Source organism: Sprattus sprattus (assembly GCF_963457725.1).
Source record: "Sprattus sprattus genome assembly, chromosome: 3".
NCBI classification, from domain to species: domain Eukaryota; kingdom Metazoa; phylum Chordata; class Actinopteri; order Clupeiformes; family Clupeidae; genus Sprattus; species Sprattus sprattus.
Genome location: NC_137922.1, coordinates 44600839 through 44620838, shown reverse-complemented (window position 1 = coordinate 44620838; position 20000 = coordinate 44600839). Strand labels below are relative to the sequence as shown.

General features: G+C 44.9%; 1 protein-coding gene across 2 annotated transcripts in view; it reads right to left on the bottom strand.

Annotated features, from left to right (window-relative positions):
- The window catches only part of camk2g1 (calcium/calmodulin-dependent protein kinase (CaM kinase) II gamma 1), an 84498-nt gene that overhangs the window by 6393 nt on the left and 58105 nt on the right, over positions 1–20000 (bottom strand). The window contains exons 10-17 of one of the 2 annotated variants that reach the window (XM_080834749.1): positions 14189–14311; positions 13073–13156; positions 12906–12948; positions 7805–7845; positions 5848–5925; positions 3689–3733; positions 3093–3138; positions 1326–1421 (exon numbers count right to left, since the gene is read on the bottom strand). In XM_080834749.1, coding sequence (XP_080690875.1) covers positions 1326–1421; positions 3093–3138; positions 3689–3733; positions 5848–5925; positions 7805–7845; positions 12906–12948; positions 13073–13156; positions 14189–14311 — 556 coding nt within the window. The remainder of the gene's footprint in view (positions 1–1325; positions 1422–3092; positions 3139–3688; positions 3734–5847; positions 5926–7804; positions 7846–12905; positions 12949–13072; positions 13157–14188; positions 14312–20000) is intronic. The other variant, XM_080834750.1, reaches the window with a different exon arrangement.

Sequence of the window (20000 nt, the reverse complement as noted above, 5' to 3'; positions counted from 1 at the left end):
ACATCATAGTGTGTCTCTTGTGCAAAAACACTCTTGAAGCACTTTCAGTTACACTGTCGATGCTCTATATATTTTTCCACCAAGGGAAATGTGTATCTTACTAGGAACTCAACGTCATGTACAACTCTGACTCGGTAAAGGACTCTAAAGTTGATATCCCTGCCATACCAACGTTTTAATTACTACATATTAAAAAGGCTGTATGAAAAAATAAAACAATTAGAATATTCATCATTATGAATGATTTCATTGCATTGTTGTCTTTGCTTTTCAATCATAGTGGTTATTAGTAGGAACATTTTGGAAGTTGGTCGTTTCCCCTCACAAAGTATGAATCTGACTGGATGTTGGAATTCCTTGAGGCACAGGAAATACGCTTGGAGTTTTCCACAGGAGAGAACACACACTCAAGCAGGGAATAGAAGTGATTGAACGTGGTGTGCCCAAGGGGAAAGAAGCTTTGTGGCGTGTTTACAGGATGGGCAGATCTCTTCCTGTTCAGTTTGATTAGGATTAGGAAGCCATCCCCACTGAAAGACAGAATTCCATTCCAGGAAATCAGGAACTTTGAGAAACATGTAGGGAAGAGGTCATTTAAAGAGGGTTCCAGGAAGAGGGAACCAGAGAGGAAGGGGAGGATCCAGGAAGGGTCACAACAGGTGGCCTACAAAAGTGTGTCAAAGGAAATTGGCCAAAGACCCACTGAAATCCCTCTCACAGAGATATTCTTCTAGAATGTTCTACAAAAGAGAAGTAGGTAAAGGACGTGGTGGGTCAACATGAATGACAAAAATGCAGGGGGTGTGGGGGTGGTAGATGACGAAGCTGAGTTTTTTAGAGGGTTTATTTTCTTGCCCCTGTCGCCATTGTGCTTGCTCTAAGGGGGTTCAGGCCCTGGGCTCTGTAAAGCACCATGAGACAATTTTATTGTTTTGCTGCTATATAAATATAATATTATTGAATTTAATTGAATTGAACAGCCCAAAGTGGAGGGGGGCAGATTTGTGGGTATAGGTAAGAGTTGTGGGCTGGGGGTGGGCAAGCCCATGGTACACTGCACACTGATTGGTGGTGCCACCCACAGAAAATGGGATGTTTTGGGGGAGCGGTTGGTGAAGTAGAAGCAGCTAGATTGGCATGTGTGTTTAATGCACAGTTTTTGGGGGGTAACCTGAAGAGAAGCAGGTGTTTTAGGGTACAGGGAGGAGATTTAGGGGGTTACCTGAATTCAAGCGGATGTTTTGGGGTACAGGGAGGTCTTGGGGGGGTAAGTGATGTGAAAGCAGTAGGATGGAGGGGGGAGGGGTGTTTGCCGCAACACTTACTGGCAGGGGAACTCTGCGGAGATCCCAGCAGGGCAGGTATGTCCTCACTGGCACTCATCACAGCGCTGTCGTTACTGGCGCCCTGGATGCTCTCCGCTGGTGGGCCGCAAACACACACACACAGGCACACACACAGGCGCACACACACACACACACACACACACACAGGCACGCACGCACGCACACACAGACACAGGCACACACACACACACACACACACACAGGCACACACACACAGGCACACAGGCACACACACACACAGGCACACACACACAGGCACGCACGCACGCACGCACACACATACAGACACGCACGCACGCACACACATACACAGGCACACACACACACACACACACACACACACACAGACACACAGACACACAGACACACACACACATACACACATACACAGGCACACACAGGCACACACACACACACACACACACGCACGCACACACATACACAGGCACGCACACACACACACCCGCAGGCACGCACATACACAGGCACACACACATAAAGGCATGCACACACACACACACAGGCATACACACACACAAATACAGGCAAACAAACAAACACAGCAGGAGAACCAAAGAGTAAACAAACAAACAAACAAACCCAATAAACAGCCCAACTATGTCTTCTGGCACTACAATGCTCACCTACAGTACTGCCTTACCACGACTGCAACCTAGAGGAATACATGGGCAATGGCAATGTCTGGGACAAAGTGTGGTTCTTGTATTAGCAGAACTATTTGAGTTTTGCTCCAATAACCTTTAAATTGTGATACAGTCATAGGCTGGTTTTGAAACCCTTTAATGGTGAAACTGTTTTACATGGGTTCTGGAACCTTTAATGGGTAGAACTATTTAACAGAAAGCCTCTGGGATAAACCCATAATGGAGGAGGATTGTTGTCAAGTACTCTCCCCTGAGGAACCTATTTGGGTCCTTTTGTTTAAACATGCAGACAGATGCATACAGAACACGTATACACTCTCAACCTAGTGCACAGGGACATGCCCACTGACTGTAAACACACATGAGGAACAGCCTTAACACATCGCAAAGCTCACAACGATGGAGACAACGACACAATGGTATTTGGAGCAGGGGTTAAATGAGAAATAGCACCTCACTTCTATCTTTCTCTCTGCCTTCCTCCCTTCCTCTGTCCTCCCCCCTTTCTCTGTCCATCATTTACTCTCCCTCTCTGTTGCTATGGCACCGCAGTGTGTACTGAACACAGAATGCATATCCTCTGGCTCTATATATCAGTGTCACCAATCAGATTAGTAGTGACTCTCTGGAGATTTTCATGGTCAGAGTCCAGTCTCTGTTATATGCCTGTCTTTCTCGCTGCCTGTCTGTCTCTCTGCCTGTCTGTCTCTCTCTCTGCCTGTCTGTCTCTCTCTCTGCCTGTCTGTCTTTAATGCACTATGCGACAACCACAATAACCAGCTTATATTTCGGCCAGCTGTTCCAGTGTAGTCTACTGCTGAACAGAATCAGTGCCAAAATGGACACCTGTGCTGGGTAATGGCTGTCAGAGTTGCATTTCCTCCCCATTGCTCACGGCTGCTCTAGTGAGCTACTCTGAGCGTCTTGCATGGCTGTGAGACCATGATGGTGGTGTAGAGACCATAGAGGGGATCACAGAGCCATGAAGGACAGGTGAGGGGAGGGGTGGATTTAGATGGACAGCATGCAGAGAGAAAGAGGAGGAAAAGGGAAGAGGGAGGTCTGTAGCTACCTTTCCTACCTTTCATATCCTCCTCCTCATTGGTGTTGCAGCTCTCGGAGGATCCCTGGGAGAAAGGGATGAGGAGAAAGAGAATGATATACAGAGAGAACGATTCGGAGAAAGAGGGAGAGATAAGAGTGATCAGTTAAACTGACTAAACCATTGGCTTATATTAATAGACTGACACCCCATTTAATGGAGGCTGGATCTTTGTTCTCATTTGGCTATTTCATAAATACATGCAGCTTGAGAATGTCTATGGACACCTCAGCGCTTCCTTAATTTAAAGTAACAGTATGCAACAGGATTAGGGGTAGGATAAGCAGTTTTACCTTAAAATAACAGCTTGAAAAAAATTGGGGCCCTACAATGTCTTGTGTTGCACTTGCTTGATGTTTGACTGTGTTAGAACAGTTGTTGAGAAACTAGTTTGTCATAATGTCAAAGCACATTTCAAGAGATTTCGTTAGTTTTAGCCGCTAACATATCGTTAGCGAATAGCAATTTATCCGGAATGGTTTTTTAGGTAGGGAAGAATTCTGCTGCTTTTCCCCTTTTCCCTGGGTTTGTCGTCTTTGGGCCAGGTCCGAGTCGAAAGGACATGGGGGACTTACCTTAGTGCCATCAATGGGGTTGTGCACCACCGTGGTCTGTGGCTCCTAAATGGTCAAATGCATAGGGTTAGGTGGTGACTGACACTTTCCCTCCAATACCAAGGACACTTCACACTTCACTTTTCACACACAAATGCGATGAACCTTCAGTTTGGGTTTGAGTGGTAGTGGACACTACAGAGGGACAATAAGCACTGTCTTTGTAAACAGAAGTATTGTACAGGGTGTCAAAAACTGGGACGCAGAATGAGGCTGTTTGCGCTTGTGACCCTGTGCTGGAGCTCACAGAACCACTCAACCTCAAACCCTAACCACACACACCCACACCGACACCCATACCCACCCACACCCACACCACAGAGGTTTTCCATGAGTCTATATCACATGCTACTCGAGCACTCAAAGATGCAGGTCATCCCCCCCCCCCGAGCTCTGACCTCTGGCAACTCACAGACCAAACCTAGACCACTGTGAAACACGGTCAACAGAGAGACCGAAGCAATGGCTGTCACACCCGTCAACAACACAAGTATGTGTTACAGACGATAACACCATGGGAAACTGGGGAATAACCTCTCATAAAAAAATGAGTGCTAGAATAGGCTTGCAAGGCATCGTAAGGAAATTGAAATGGCAAAGCGACCATAGGGGATTGTGGTCCGTGGCCTCGTTTAGTTTTTTCTGCCTGATTGACTCCGCCTTCTGTATGCCGTTCGGTCGGATTTGACATTTGGAGTGGCCGGAGGTCTCCTCCGAGAGAGGTCAAAGGTTAAAGCGGATGCTTAATGGCTCGAGACGAGGAGTTCCCAGGATGCCGCTGGAGTGGCGGTCGGGGCAGAGTTTACAAGCAGGGCCCATTTGATGTGTCAACTTCGCTTCCCCACTAAAAGATGGACCTCTGGGGGAGAAGAGGGGGATGAGGTCTGGTGTTCTGGGAAACCACAACTGCAGCGACCTCACTTTTCAGAGTCAGGGGGGAGAACTGCATCTTGTAAAATAAAAAAGGCAACTGGTGTGTGTGTGTGTGTGTGTGTGTGTGTGTGTGTGTGTGCGTGTGTGTCCTCTGTGTTCTGCAAAAACATGTCTGGTTCCCACTTTAAAAGCCCCACTTACAACTTGCTCTCGCCCATCTTTTCTAAACTTAACTTTTTGTGACAGCACCTAAGTGGGTGAAGCTCTCCAAGATTCTTTGGAGGGACTGGGCGTGTGGTGGATGAATGTTGACCCAGTTTTGCCACCTGGTCTACAGGAGAAGGTCTTGGCAAGCCACGGCAGCGGCCCGAGGTGCTGTGCTGTGCTGTGCTGTGCTGTGCTGTGCTGCAAATGGCTCAACGCCACATAACACAACACAGCCTAACCAACCACTTGGTCATGAAGGATGATACAATTATGTGTGTATTGGAGAGAGAGAGAAAGGGAGGGTGAAAGTGAGACAGTTTGTCTCTTAAGTGTGTGTGTGTGTGTGTGATTCTATGGTGGTACAACTCTTGTCAAAAAAGGAGCCAGACTGTTGCTGCAGCAAACACTAGCACCCACACACATACATACACACACACACACACACACACACACCAGTTGCCTGGTAACAGTAAACAGTACTGAGAGCAAGCACAGTTCGAGCCCAATATGGCAGGGTTCGAGGGAATCACGGATCAACACCGGGTGTGCAACCAGGATAAACTCTTGGAAATGTTAACACTTCAATTTAGGGTGCTTTTAATAGAGCTACATGATGCCTTCATAAGCCCCTCAGGACAAATGACAAAGGCATACACAACAATTTGAATCACAATGGTTAGGCTAACACCTATTTGTGTATCTGTAGACAACTATAGATTGTCAGTTATGCATTATCTATAGATAGTTGTATCTTAATTCATGAGATCATCAATGTGTTGATATTGCTGACAGTTAACAGTGTTGGCAACAATGCTGCTCATTGTAGGACACACCAGTCAAAATGACCATTTATTAAAGTTTATGTAAATTTGTGTCTATTGTCATGAAGGGCTTATTACAGGCTTCATGTCGCTGCATGAATACCCCCTTAAATTAAAGCGTTACCATGGAGACAAGCCAACACAAACAAAAAGACAGCGCACGGCTAACTAAAGGTGAGAGGAGAAGGAGGGAAAGAGACAGAGTGGAAGACGAGGTACCATTGGTGCATTGGAGGAGGGCATGTTGCTGTCTTTGTTGCCACTCACTACACTGTTTTTAGTGTTGTTTGTCTGGGGCTGAAGCAGAGAGGAAAAGACAAACAAAAAGGGGAGGGGGGTGACTTCCTGTTCAGAGCAATTACATCAGCATGGACGTGTAGCCCTACTGGCTGAGGATCAAGGCCCCGGCCAATCCTTGCACACATCAGGGTTGACTGACAGCTTGTCCACCTAATGAGTGGGAGGGCAGTGTGCAGAATTTCCAATACTGATAGGCTGATTAGCGAACAGGAATCATTGGTATCTCCAGTCTTCGTTTTTTTTTTTTTTTTTTCTAAACATACTAACACATGCATGCACAGGACTTCTAACTTCTGACATTCATACATAAAATAAACAAACAGAACAACTAAGTATGGCTAAAAAAAACAATCTACGATCTCAACCAATCCTGCCCAATGCCTTCAGACTAGCAAGACACACCAACAATGGCATGCAAAGAATTGGTTGCTGGCATTGCTGGTAACACAAATGGGCATAGCAGGACCTCGGGACGTGGGCATAGCACAACGTGGGCATTCATATTCAGGGCATCCACGATAACATGGCAAAGACTGGGCGTCCAATGTGGCAACGCATGGCATTTTGGTCGGCATCTGCTTCAGCCTATGTCCGTATGCAGGCAGTGAACAACTTCAGGGCAAAGTTGGTTTGCATTTCAAGGTCTAAGCAAATGAAAATGTTTACAGGGGGAATGTGCTACATAGCTCATCTATCATATTTCTCGCAAGAACGGGGTCTTTCACTTGTGACAGCGATTTTGGACTAAATCATTTACCATTAACTAAATCTAACATGGCTGCCAAATTGATCATTTCTACACAGGAAGATTGATTTGGTCTGACATTAACCCTTTCCACATTAACCCAAAACCTCTTTTGAAAGCCCACAGGACCTGGTCTGACCTGTACGGTGAAGCCAGCCGTGAAGTTGGAAGTCGATAACAAGACCTTTGCATTCGTCATGACTGTGCCATGTGAGGCAGATACAGGGGGTATAGGGTGGCTGACGCTAGTAAACCTCGCTAGCCTCTGAGGGTTGCGATTCATGCGTCACCTACAAGCATGTTTGGCAGCCGTGGTTCTTTGCCACCTCTGTAATTGCTCCCTAACCACCTGACACAGAAGATCTCACCCCTCCCCGCTCCTCTATCCAATACTTCCTGTGGTCTCAGGACGAACAGCCTCTGTTACAGAGGGCCGAGAACAAGACCAGACACAACACGACATGAGAGTTAAAGACCTCGTTGTCCGCAAGAGTCTCCAGCAATGTTCCTTTCTTTCGAGGAGACTAGAAATTGAAGTGGAGCGACAAGGCTGAGCTCTTGAAAAAACATAATGGTGCTCGGCTCGGGGACATTGCAATTAAGCCTGACAGACTGCCCTGTGAGAAGTGATTCACTGCGTGCACACAGAGAGTGCCTTTGGAACACTCGCAAAACACTAAAGAGAAGAAAAGAAAAAAACTGAAGTTCTCAGAACTTCAGAAGAGGGAGTTGGACAAAGAAGTAGGGCAGCACCTGAGGAAGAGACGGGAGGAGAGAGAGAGAGAGAGAGAGGGGTAAAGAGGGAGGGAGAGAGAGAAACCCGTAGAGAGGGAGAGAGAGAGAAAGAGGTAGAGAGGAAGGTATAGAAGGAGGAAGAAAGAGTGACGGAAAAAGTTTGAGAGAGAGAAAGGTAGAGAAGACGAGAGAGAGAAAAAGATAGAAAGGGAGAGAGGGAAAGAGAGAGACAGAAAGAGGGAGGAAGATATAGAGAGACAGGAAGAGGTAGAGAAGGAGAGCGAGAAAGAGATAGAGGGGGAGGGAGGAAAAGGGAGAGACAGGAAGAGGTAGAGAGGGATGGAGGGAAAGAGAGTGAAAGAAAGCCTGCATAGCCTCGGTATTAAGATGCCTTACCTTCACGCCATCTGCCTTCTTATTGAGCAAACTCCTGCAAGCTGAAAATAAACAGGGAAGGCATTACTCACAGAATTCAAATTATGTCAGCCACGGCTTTTTTTTTTATTTATTTTTTTTTTCTTCAAATCAAAATTCCCCTTATTCCACATTGGAAAGAATACTTTGACAGCATTTGAAGAATGATTCTAAACATTACAATCTAAGGATAGACATGAAAATAGTTCTTTATTCTGTAAATATCCTAAATGACATGTCTAACACTGGTAATTCCACCCTAGTCTGTGTGAGGGCCAAGAACGAAATTGCCACTTTCCAATGAAGAAAAAGGGGGCCCTGAAATCAAGGCTAACATATACGACTGATTTCCTTCCAGTCAAATGTAGTTTGATATAAAGAGGGATAGTGGATAAGAGACCCTTCCTTTTCATGTCGTTTAGGCTCTAAGGTAATGGGACAGGCTCCTTAATGAGGTTCCTAATCCTTTATAAACACACACTCACACACACACAAACAAACACACAGTACACATAAACACACAAGGGCAAGGCAACTCGAGCTCTGTCCCTCTAAACGGGGTTTAAAACATTCCTTACCTTCCTTACATAAGTGAGAAAGAAAGTAAAACCAAACCAAAACGAGGAGTACCAGAGACCAACTAGTGCGTAGAAGGAAAGGAAGAGACCGGTGCGTGGCAGGCATCATTCCTTTAGTCATGCATCACTCCAAATGGGAAGAGTAGGGGAGAGGGTAGATAGTAGTTTCTTATCAGGCAGCCAGCCATGCAATATCAGCAGTTAGCAACTACAATTCCCATGATGCACCACTTCTTGTGAAAGGCCCTTCTCCGTGCTTGAGGTGCTGTTGCGGGTCACCTGCTTGTGGTTAGTTTTTTTTATTTTGTATTCCTGAAAATTTGACCTTGGGTGACCTCTGAGGGCATTGTGACGCAGATTCATTCACAAGGAAGCAAACGGTTAAGAGCTCAAGGTGGCCAGTTACCGTAGGTGAGGGAAACGGGGCAAGCAGTGAAGTCTTTAAAGTAGTGTGACATCTACAAACTTCAAATGTATTAGTTAAAGCTTACCATTAGCTTAGTTGACATGCAACAAGCGTATTCAAAATTACCATAGGTTGCAGACTTAAAGTCACATTCCCACAGGAATAGGATGATGTTTAAAGCAAGATGCAAAGCTAGAATGGTAAGGATACTTAGACTACATGACTACTTGAAATGATGTCTTTGCAGGCCATTACATCTCAGCAAGCATTTACTAAATGTCTCACTGTCACTAAATACCCTAGTATGTGCCATCCCATAACTCTCAGACACTTACATACAGCAGATTGGTCAAGATTCGATGTTCTTTCTGATTGGATGGCTCAAGATTCCCAATGGGATCACCAGAACATGTGAGTGTTTATGTTCTTCCTTGACGTCAATGATTTTGGCTGATTTCAAAGTTAGCTTACCTTCGAAGCCTCTAACACTGCAGTATAACCCAAAGTTGTATTTGTTTTTGTTTTCTATTTTGTATTGTCTGCTTCTATAGCTGGCAGCATTGCTGATGACGAACACTCGGCTAGCCCTCATTAACTTCCTCTATTTCAGGCACAAGACGCTTCTCAGAGAAGCATCAGTGACTGACACATTCAAGCCTTAGCCTGTGTGGTCCAGGACCCGCGGAGTCCTTAGAGAGAACTACCCAGCTGAGACAGTAGTGGTGGTGGTGGTGACAGAATTACGAAGTCACAGAGAGTCTTTGGACACAGGAGTGTCTTTGAGCGGGAGCTCTTATTTAGCTTCTGTTTATGTGAAGAGAGGATCTATTTGTTCTCAATACAGCCAGTTTAAAAAGAGAAAGCGGTCATTGGCCACAGCTATTGAAAGCCAAAGCAAAATGCTCGTAACTAAATCTGCTGACAACATCCTCTGTCCTTCTCCCTCTCAAGATTCAATGTTAGTTTATTAGCATGGATGCGTGTTAGCCAATTCAGAATGATAGCTATTATATAGAACCATTTATCATAAAATACCTTTTGTCTCTAGCGCTATCCATCTTTCATCCATCTATCATCTTTATCTCTCCCACTCTCTCTTATTTGGTGTGATTTTTTAGTTTAGCTACCACCTACTCTCGCCCACTTTCTGAAACTTTCCCATCTCTCTGCTTCCCTCTTTGCAAAATGTTTTCCCATGCTTCTGTAACCTTTTAAAATCTTGTACTCTTTCTCTCCATCCTCATCACAACCTCTTTCACTTTCTCCAGCCTCATCGTATCTCTCTCTCGCTCTCTCTCTCTCTCTCCCTCTCTCTCACACTCACCCTTCTCTCTCTCTCACCTCTTCATCACCCACCCTCTCATCCACACACTCTCTCTCTCTCACGCTCTCTATCTCTCTCTCTCATGCTCTCTGTCTCTCTCTGTCTCTATCTCTCTCTCACTCTCTCGCTCACTTTCACGCTCTCTATCACGCCCTCTGTCTCTCTCTTTCTCTCTCACGCTCTCTGTCTCTCTCTCTCTCACGCTCTCTGTCTCGCGCTCTCGCTCGCTCTCACACTCTCTCACTCTTTCATCCTGTCTCTGTTTCTCTCCCTCTCCCTCTTTCATCCTCTGTCTGTTTTCTGTCCCTCTTTCATCCTCTCTCTCCCTCCTTTCCTCTCTGTCCTGCAGTAGGTCTCCTCCTCTCCACGTGCCGCCAGGCGCTCGTTGGACCCGCGCTACAGGCAGCGTCGGGTCTGACGATTGGCAGCAAGCCAACCCCGCTCCTGCCGTCCCGTCTTCCACAGCCCCGCGCCCTCAGCAAGGGGGGTTTGGGGTTTGGGGTTTGGGGGGGGGGGGGGGGGGAGGAGGAGTAACAACTTAAGGGCGTTTGTGAATTTAAGTATGAGGCTAGTGGCCTGAGCCCACATAGACCTGGAGTCACTAACGCGTATGCATAACCAAGACCGAGACCATCATCTATGATTGGGCAGGGACGAGATTCCTATCCAATCAGGAGTCTTGTTACTGGTTTTGCACATACTTTAGTGAATCAGGACCTGGGAGAGTGAGCCAGAGAGAGGTGGCATCTACCATCTCTCTCTTCTGCCGAGCCTCACTCTGGTGTGTTGTTGTGTTGACATATAACAGTGAAGGGCGGTGGGGTAGGGATGTATTGATCAGTCTCTATCAGCCTGAATTTTAAAAATCAGTTAAATAATAATATGCATGGTCCTGGATAAGAGTGAAGATGTGCATGAAGAGCAGCTGTGTATGAAGAGCAGCTGTGTGTGTGTTTGTGTGTTCAACTGAGGGTTTTTCTGCCCAGCCATGATCAATGGCTGATGTAAATCTCAACAAGGTATACAATGACAACTGAGTGTGTGTGTGTGTATGTATGTGTGTGTGTGTGTGTGTATGTGTGTATGTGATACTCCCCACAGCCATGATCAATGCCCGATATAAATTTAATTGAGCAAGACCGTGTGTGTGTATGTGTGTGTGTGTGTATGTGTGTGTGTGTGTGTGTATGTGTCTGTGTTTGTGTATGTTTATGTGTGTGTGTGTTATGTGTGTGTGTGTGTGTGTGTTATGTGTGTGTGTGTTTGTGTTTGTGTGAGACTGATGACACTTCCTCTAGCACTGGCGGTGACCCAGTGAGATTATGGTGTTGGGAGGTGACACAGTGGGTTAAACTGTGACACAAGCTGAGGCTCCCGCTACTCTGGCCAGCCATTAGATCGCCCTCATGACACATTTATGAGGGGGGGCAGAGCACATTTAAAAGCCTGTTTATCACACTGAGAGGCTGGCTTAAGTGTGTGTGTGTGGGTTGTGTGTGTGTGTGTGTGTGTGTGTGTGTGTGTGTGTGTGTTATACACATGTAAGAAAACAAAATAAAATGCAACACAATTATGTGTGTGTGTTTGTGTACTATACTGGACTGCTGTGATCTGTAGTCTTCTATAGTAGAGACTACAAAAGGGGTATGGGTAAGGGGTGGGTAAGGTAGGGTGTTCAGGGGCAGGTGGTGGTTGGGGGCATCTCTGACATACCTTCCTGTGCGAGCGCGGCAGTGCTGGTGGTGGCAGCAGCAGGGCTGGTATGCTGCCGACCCACTATTGGACAGAGAGGCATTGAGTTGGGAGGAGCTATGCAAATGAGGTCAAACCCTGGGAGGATAACCCTGAGGAGAACTGCTAGAAGGTTCTAGAAGCTGCTGAGCCTTCCACAGTCTCCATTCTAGGCAAGTGCCGTGTTCTCCCTCAACATATTTTTTTTATACTCCTACTACACATATTTATACTCATAATCTTTCTTCACTGTGTTATATTTTAGTTACAGACCCTTGGAAAATGATTGTTTGTACATTGATCACTGAAACGATTGTAAAGAGAAAAGGTTAACAAGTCTGCAAAACTGCAAGTCTGCAAGGAAAAGTCTGCAAAACAATCAAGCAACAAGGTTATAAGAGACACAGCAAAGGTACACTGACAGACAAACAGCAGATAGTGTAGAAGTGGGTTTAGTGACCTTAAGGGTCTCCTGGATCATTCAGCACTAAAGGAGTTTTACCCGCCCATCCCCCCCATTCAGAACTTAAGCATCAATTACATCAATACCATCAACTCATTCAACATCAGCAACCAATCCGAAGGCTACAAAGTATTGCTCTTTCTTCTGTAGGGAGGGGCACCCATCATTAATACTCTTAACCCGCACCCACCCCCCCACCCCCCCCCCCCCCACCCACCCACACACACACACACACTCTGGGTATGTAGACATTACCTTACTAATTCTCCATAGGAGATGATGCTCATAAAATCCAGGACTAAACCCCAGCAGGAAAGCAACACACCAGAGGAATAGTTGATGCCCAATCCCAGGTCTTAAGCCTGGAACTGAACCCTTAGATATCAGATCATCATACTCCTTTAGCCCCCACCCCATTTCCCCCTCACCACCTCCTCACCAACTCCTCCACAGCGTCCACCCGAGGAGGCTCTTCAGCGACAGAAAACAGGCGGATGAAAGAAAAGGAGAGAGAGAGAGAAAGAGAGAGAGAGAGCGAGCTAATATCTCACTCAGTTGAGCCTAACCACTGGGACACATACCTGAGAAGTTTCTGGAAACCAGCATGGTGGTGAGGATGGCACCCTGTGTAGAGAGAGAAAGATGAGGAGGAGGAGGAGGAAGATGACGAGGTCTTCAGCTCAAAGAAAAAGAGAGAACCGAGAGCGGGAAGGCTGGGGAAGAGGTCAAAAGGTCACGTCTCCTCTACCTTGAGCTTCCGTCTGGCGTTGAACTTGCGCAGGCATTCCACAGTCTCCTGGCGATGCATCATGGAGGCCACTGTGGACCGTTGCTGCAGAGAGAGAGAAAGAGAAAAAGAGAGAGAGAGGGATAGAAAGAGGAAGACGAAGAGTGAGAGAAAGAAAGAAAGAAAGAGAGGAAAAGAAAGAGAAGAGAAAGAGGAAATGAGAGAAAGAGATAAAGAAAGAGGGAGAGAAAGAAAAAAAGAAAAAAGAGAGAGATAGAAAGAGGAAGAGAGAGAGAGAGAGAAAGAAAGAAAGGAAGAGAGAAAAAGAGAGAAGAGAAAGAGGAAATGAGAGAAAGAGATAAAGAAAGAAAGGATGAGAGAGAGAGAAAAAGAAAGAGGAAGAAAAAGAGAAAGAGAGAAAGAAAGAAAGAAAGAAAAAAAGAGAAAGAAGGAGAGAGAGTTTAAGTGAAAACTAGGCCCCCACAATTAATTTCACTCCCAAGAGCTCCACCCTAAATCCCCCAACTGACCCAGTAACCTACACACACAGATTGTGTTCAGAACAGCCCTGCTGTCCAACCACCAATCACAGTCAATCAAATTAACAAGAAAAGAAAAAACATCGGAACATCGGAGGAATGACTCAAAAACACAACACAAACTATAATGTTTACACAGCCTGGCCATAGAGGAAGGCATGGTTTAAATTAGGGTATGTGGTCAATGTATGACAGGGGAGGTAGAGACAGAGCTGCACCACCTTCTACACTTGATAAGTAGGCCTCCTCCCTTCAAAGACTTCACTACCATGGTGCATTTAACAAATATATTAAACATTTCAAAACATTGGACCAGCAGGAAAAACCTGCAATAATTTTGGGAGAAGATACCAGCACCTGCCGATTGGCAGCAAGTTCAGTTGCTTCACTCAATAATGTGAGGGACAACATCCCCTTATCAGTACCCTGCAATCCCTACCCTGTGTGTGTTTTGGATACAGGAGGCAGTGTTCTTTGTAATGTGATTTCTATCTTCACTGGAAATCTTAATAATAATGAAGAAAATTGCAGTGTCGTCAATGAAACCCATGCTGCTGAGGGATTATGGGAGATGTAGTATTTCCTGCCAGACACTTACGCAGATCCAGGGGTGCTTGAGGGCCCCCTCGGCCGTGATCCTCTTGGCGGGGTTGATGGTCAGCATCTGGTTGATGAGGTTCTTGGCCTCGGGCGTCACTGTGTCCCACTCAGGGGAGGGAAACTGAGAAGGAGACAAGACACACACACAGCCAGAGGTGAGGCCCCTAAACCACACACTTACACACACACACAATGAACCATAAACACACACACACACACAGACTCATAAACACACACACACACACAGACCCATTAACACCAACACACAAACTGACCCATAACACACACACACACAAATATAAAAGGGCCTGAAGTACGGCTAAGAAATACCCGGCCTTTACACACACAAACACACAATAAAGCCTGAAGTATTCCACTGAACTTGGACATAAGGGGCACACACTCAAGCCTAGAGTGGTTTGTAGAGAATAAAAATGGAGGAAACACATACACACACAAACATGGTGCTCACACACACACAAACAGACACACAACACAAACACACACACACACATAAGCGGAGCAGGAGCTCTGTGTGAGTGGCTAATTGAATTAGGGTTGCAGCAGAAGGGTGTTTTGGGAGCATAGCATGACGGTATTATCCATCCACTCGTGTGATAGGCCACACCACAGCCAGGAATGGAGCCTTAATCACGTTACACACACACGTACGTACGGTCCGCTTGGGAGATGCTGCTGCCACCGCCACACACACACACACACACACACACACACCGCCCGGGAGATGCTGCTGCTGCTGTGTGTTTGTGTGTGTGTGTGTGTGTTTACAAATAATCTTTTGAGGAAAATCATCTGAATTAGGTGTCATTCTTGGAATGCTGCTGCCCTCCCTCCCCTCTTTCCAGGAAAATGGAATTCATTCTTTTCTTGCCTTGGTGTTCTTTCATGTGAAGTATTCTGTTTCAATCTCATTACCTGGGTTGATGGCAGCAAGGAAACCAGCTGAAACACGAGCACCTGTCTCTCTGTGTGTCACTCTCTCTCTCTCTCATTGTCTCTCTCTCTCTCATTGTCCCTCTCTCATTGTCCCTCTGTCTGTCTGTCTGTCTGTCTGTCTCTCTCTCTCTCTCTCTCTCTCTCTCTCTCTCTCTCTCTCTCTCTCATTGTACCTCTGTCTGTCTCTCTCTCTCTCTCTCTCTATCTCTGTCAGAGTGCATGCTGGGAGTGCGTGAGTAGGAGCGTTTTGTGAGCGTGAGCTGTGCCCGCTGTGGCCTGAACGAATGTGCTTTATTTTCTAAACTTTTCTCTCTTTTTGTTCGTCTGTTGTATTGTGTGGTAGAACAGAGCCTTCTTTTTGATTTGTTTGGTGTTCAGTGGGTCGCCGAAAAACCAGTGTCAAAACTGGAAAGCATGGCGGCTCTGAACCCGAAAATATATGATACACTTACGCGCCGCCACGGGGTTAAGGTGGTGTCGGCGATAAGTGTGGATGAATGTACTGTAGCGATTGGCAATATTTTTGGCCATGAGTGCGTTCTAGCTGCGTCTAGAATGAACAATGGCATAGTCCTCTTTTTAAGTACCATAGATAAAGCGAACGAGGTGGTAGAGAAAGGTGTAGTTGTAAATGACTGGCTTATCCCAGTATAACCTCTCTCTACTCCTGCTTAAAGGGTAACCATTTTGAATGTACCTCCTTTCATTAACGACGATTTAATTGTAAGGGAACTGTCTAGATACGGGAAGCTGATCTCTCCAATAAAGAAGATACCTATTGGAACAAAATCCGAGCTTGTGAGGCATGTTATGTCTTTCAGACGTCAAACTCATATGGTTTTAAACGAACAAAATATGGATTTGAATCTAAGTGTAAAGCTAAAGGTTGATAACTTCGATTACACCATGTTTGTGTCAACAGACTCAATGCGTTGTTTTGGCTGCGGGAAAACTGGACACACCCGTCGGGCCTGTCCCGGAAAGGGAGATAGTAGGCCCACTGACAATAAAGATACAAACCGTGACCCAGAAGATCACAATAAAGACACGAGTGCAGAAGCGCAAAAGAGCGCACCTGTAGGAGAAGTCTTGGTTGAGACAACATTAAGAGGAGGAGAGGCATCGCTTAGTGAAAACGGGGGACAACAAAGTGAGATCAATCAAGACTCGATTGATATGGCTGATAAACTCCCTGAAGATTCCAACGAGGGGGGAAATGTAACTTGTGAATTGGTGGAAATTGGGAAAGATGAGGCTATTGGTGTCATACAAGACAGTCACCCTGTCAGTGCAAGCATAGTAATGGATGCAGTGGATGAGCTGGGAGGAGCACACCATACTATATTTGCGAATCCTTTAAAAAGGAAGAAAAGATTCCCTTAAACAACCACAAGCGAAAAAGTCAGTAGCAAAATGTTTGGAAAGCGATGCTGATGAAAGCAAATTATCTGAGTCTGGCGCCTCCGTTTGTTCGCAAGGCAGTTCTCCGGCCTTTTTACCAGTTAGCTGGTGTGTAGGGTACGGTTTCGACGAGATTAAGCTGTTTCTTAAGTTCACTAAAAACACAAGAGGTGTACAAGCTGCCGACTACTTTCCAGATCTTGAGAAATTTGTTGAAAGCGCCAGATGTTTAATGAGTGAAGGTCGGTTCGCCAATACAGAGATGTATAGGTTGAAGAAGTTCACAACAAAGATTAATATCCTTTTGAAAAATAATGTTGCTGAAGTTGCCCAGAATAATGAAACAGATTGATATGTTTTTTCTCTTTTTAACGTGTATTTTCCTTTCCCTCGTCATGGCAGTTCACATAGCCACTTTAAATCTAAATGGAGCAAGGGAAAGCCGAAAAAGGGCGGAGTTGTTTGAATTCATAAAACAGAAACAAATACACGTTCTGTTTGTGCAAGAGACTCATAGCAACGAAAAGAACGCAATACTTTGGGAAAAAGAGTGGGACGGTCTCGTAGCCTTAAGTCACTACAGTTCTGTTAGTGGTGGGGTTGCTATTTTGTTTTCACGCAGTTTTGTTCCCCATTCTTACACGGTTGAAGAGATTGAAAAGGGGCATATCTTCAAAGTGAAGGCGCACTTTGAAAATGTTTTCAATTTCATTTGCGTGTATGCACCGACTTCTGCTGTAGATCGCATGTGTCTTTTAGATACACTTAACACAACATTGGATCAATGCAGCAGTGAAGAATATTTGTTTTTGAGTGGAGATTTTAATTGTGCAGAAAGAAACATCGATAGGAATCATAAAGTATGTAAAGATTTTGAAACTGTTTCTTCTGCCAAGATAAACTGGTCCAAAAGTGATGCTTTCTCTGTTGGAAAGTGGGGAAATGGCTTGCCTAATCTGCCAGGGGGGTTAGTATGGAAGAAAGATGGCCTTAAGTATTTAGGGGTTTTTCTTGGCGATGAACTCTTTGTGCAGAAGAATTGGGAGGGGGTAGTCGAGAAAGTTAAAGGGCGGTTAGTTAAGTGGAATTGGCTTAAACCACAAATGTCTTACAGAGGGCGCACTTTAGTTATCAACAATCTAGTAGCCTCTTTTCTATGGCACAGATTTGCATGTATTGACCCACCGGTACAATTGCTTTTAAAAGTACAATTGTTGTTGTTAGACTTCTTTTGGGGAAAATTACATTGGATTCCACAAAGTGTCCTTTATTTATCAAAGGAAGAGGGAGGACAAGGGCTCATTCATCTGCAAAGCAGAACAGCAGCCTTTCGCATGACTTTCCTTCAAAAGTTTATGACTGACCAAAAGGACTTACGTTGGAAACCTCTGGCCAGTGTGATTTTGAGAACTGTGGGAGGAATGGGTTTGGACAAATCCCTTTTTCTGATGGATACCAAGAGACCGAACACCTCTCAATTGCCAATTTTTTACAAAAATCTTCTCTCAAAGTATGGAACTTATTTATTGTGCAGAAATGTGACAAAACAACTTCTCTGAACTGGCTATTAGAAGAACCACTGATCTTTGGAACACTGATGGACTTAACGCACACCAGCATTGCCTTTTATGAGGCTTTTTTGAAGACTCATTTGATCACACTTGGACATTTAGTGGAGGTTGCGGGCGCAAACCTTCAAGATTGCAGGAATGAAGCAAGTGTTTTTAATTTTAGGTCATTACGTATTGTCTCTCAAATGTTGCAGAAGTGTAATTCCTCACTAACAGTAGAGGGGAAAAAAATGTTAAAGGACTACTCAAAGGGGTAAGTAAAGCCTAATAAAAATGACCCCTTTCCCAATCTTGCACTGTCCCCAGATGTGGGTTGTAACACAGGCCATTTCTTAGATGGTGACAACACGTTGTTTCTGTACAAAACATCTGGTAAAATGTTTTACGAGGGTTGTGTTAAAACTTTTAATCAGAAAGGGTTAAACAAAAGAGTTGATACCCCTTGGCGCTCTGTACTTGGGTTGGGAAGTGAAGTGAAGCCTGAGTGGAGAGCACTGTATAAGCCACCGTTAGCGGGAAAAAAGGATTGGAGATTTACCGTGGAGAATTTTACACGGGATAATCGCTGTGAATGCTTTCATTTGTCTTTTAAGGCCTGAAATAAGTGAAATATGTCCATTTTGTCTGGAAAGAGAAACAGTTTACCATGCGTTCATGAAGTGTCCCAGACTGCTTGGTTTTTTCAATGTTTTGGAAAGACTATTTGAATGTTTTGACAAAACATTTTCATGGAAAATTTTTATTTTTGGGTTTCGTTATGTCAAAAGATGCAAGTCTGTGTGTCAGTTGCTTAACTTCGTTTTGGGTCAAGCCAAGATGGCAATTTATTTGAGCAGAAAGAACAAGCTTGAAGGGCAGGATCAAGATGTTGGGATGGTCTTTGCAGCTCTGATAAAATCTAGACTTGTCATAGATTTTCGCTTTTATAAAGCAACTGAAAATGTCAAGATGTTTGAGAGCATTTGGTGTTTAAAAGGAGTTATGTGTTCTGTGGTAAACGATGAACTCAGTTTGGTATACCTCTTGTAGAGTCTTTTGTTGTTTTGTTTTGTTTATTTTATTTTTAACTTATTAACATTTATTTTCTGTTTTTGCTTTTAATTACTTGACTGTATAAAATTCATTTGTTGGTCTTTCATAATAAAGGTCAATTCAAAATTCTAATTCTCTCATTGTCCCTCTGTCTCTGTCTCTGTCTCTCTCTCTCTCTCTCTCTCTCATTGTCCCTCTGGGTCCCTCTCCGTCACACACTTTCTGTCAGTCTGTCTGTCTCTCTGTGTCTCTCTCCATGTCTGTCTCTCTCCATCTCGCTCATCAAATGTCTATCTATGCCCATGTCCTCTCTCTTTCCCAATGTCTTATCTATGCAGGTTTACTTCTCTTGTTCTCTTACTCTGTTTTTCTGTCACTTTGTCCATTTTTCTATATCCACTCCTCTCTCTTTCGTTGTCCACATTTCAAACACTTCTCTTTACATCTTCAACTGTTTCTCTCCATGACACACACACACACACACACACACACACACACACACAGGGTGGAGGCAGCCATCTCTCTGCAATGCGTCACCAATGCTCGGACAGGATCAATACAGCCGGCACAGGCCTCAATCGGCCCCATTAAACATTAAACAGCCGGAGAGAGGGCTCAGACAGTCACACACACACACACACACACACACACACACAGAATTAAACACACATACAATAACACCCACACTTACACACACACACACAGAAACCTACCACTGAACTCTCTTTAACACTCTTCCTTAAAAAGGATGAAATCCAGATACATTTACAGCTGTTTAGTGCCTCTTAAGGGAGGAACCCTTGAAGGTTCTACTACAAACCTCTACATGAAGTTCCAGCTTTCCACCCA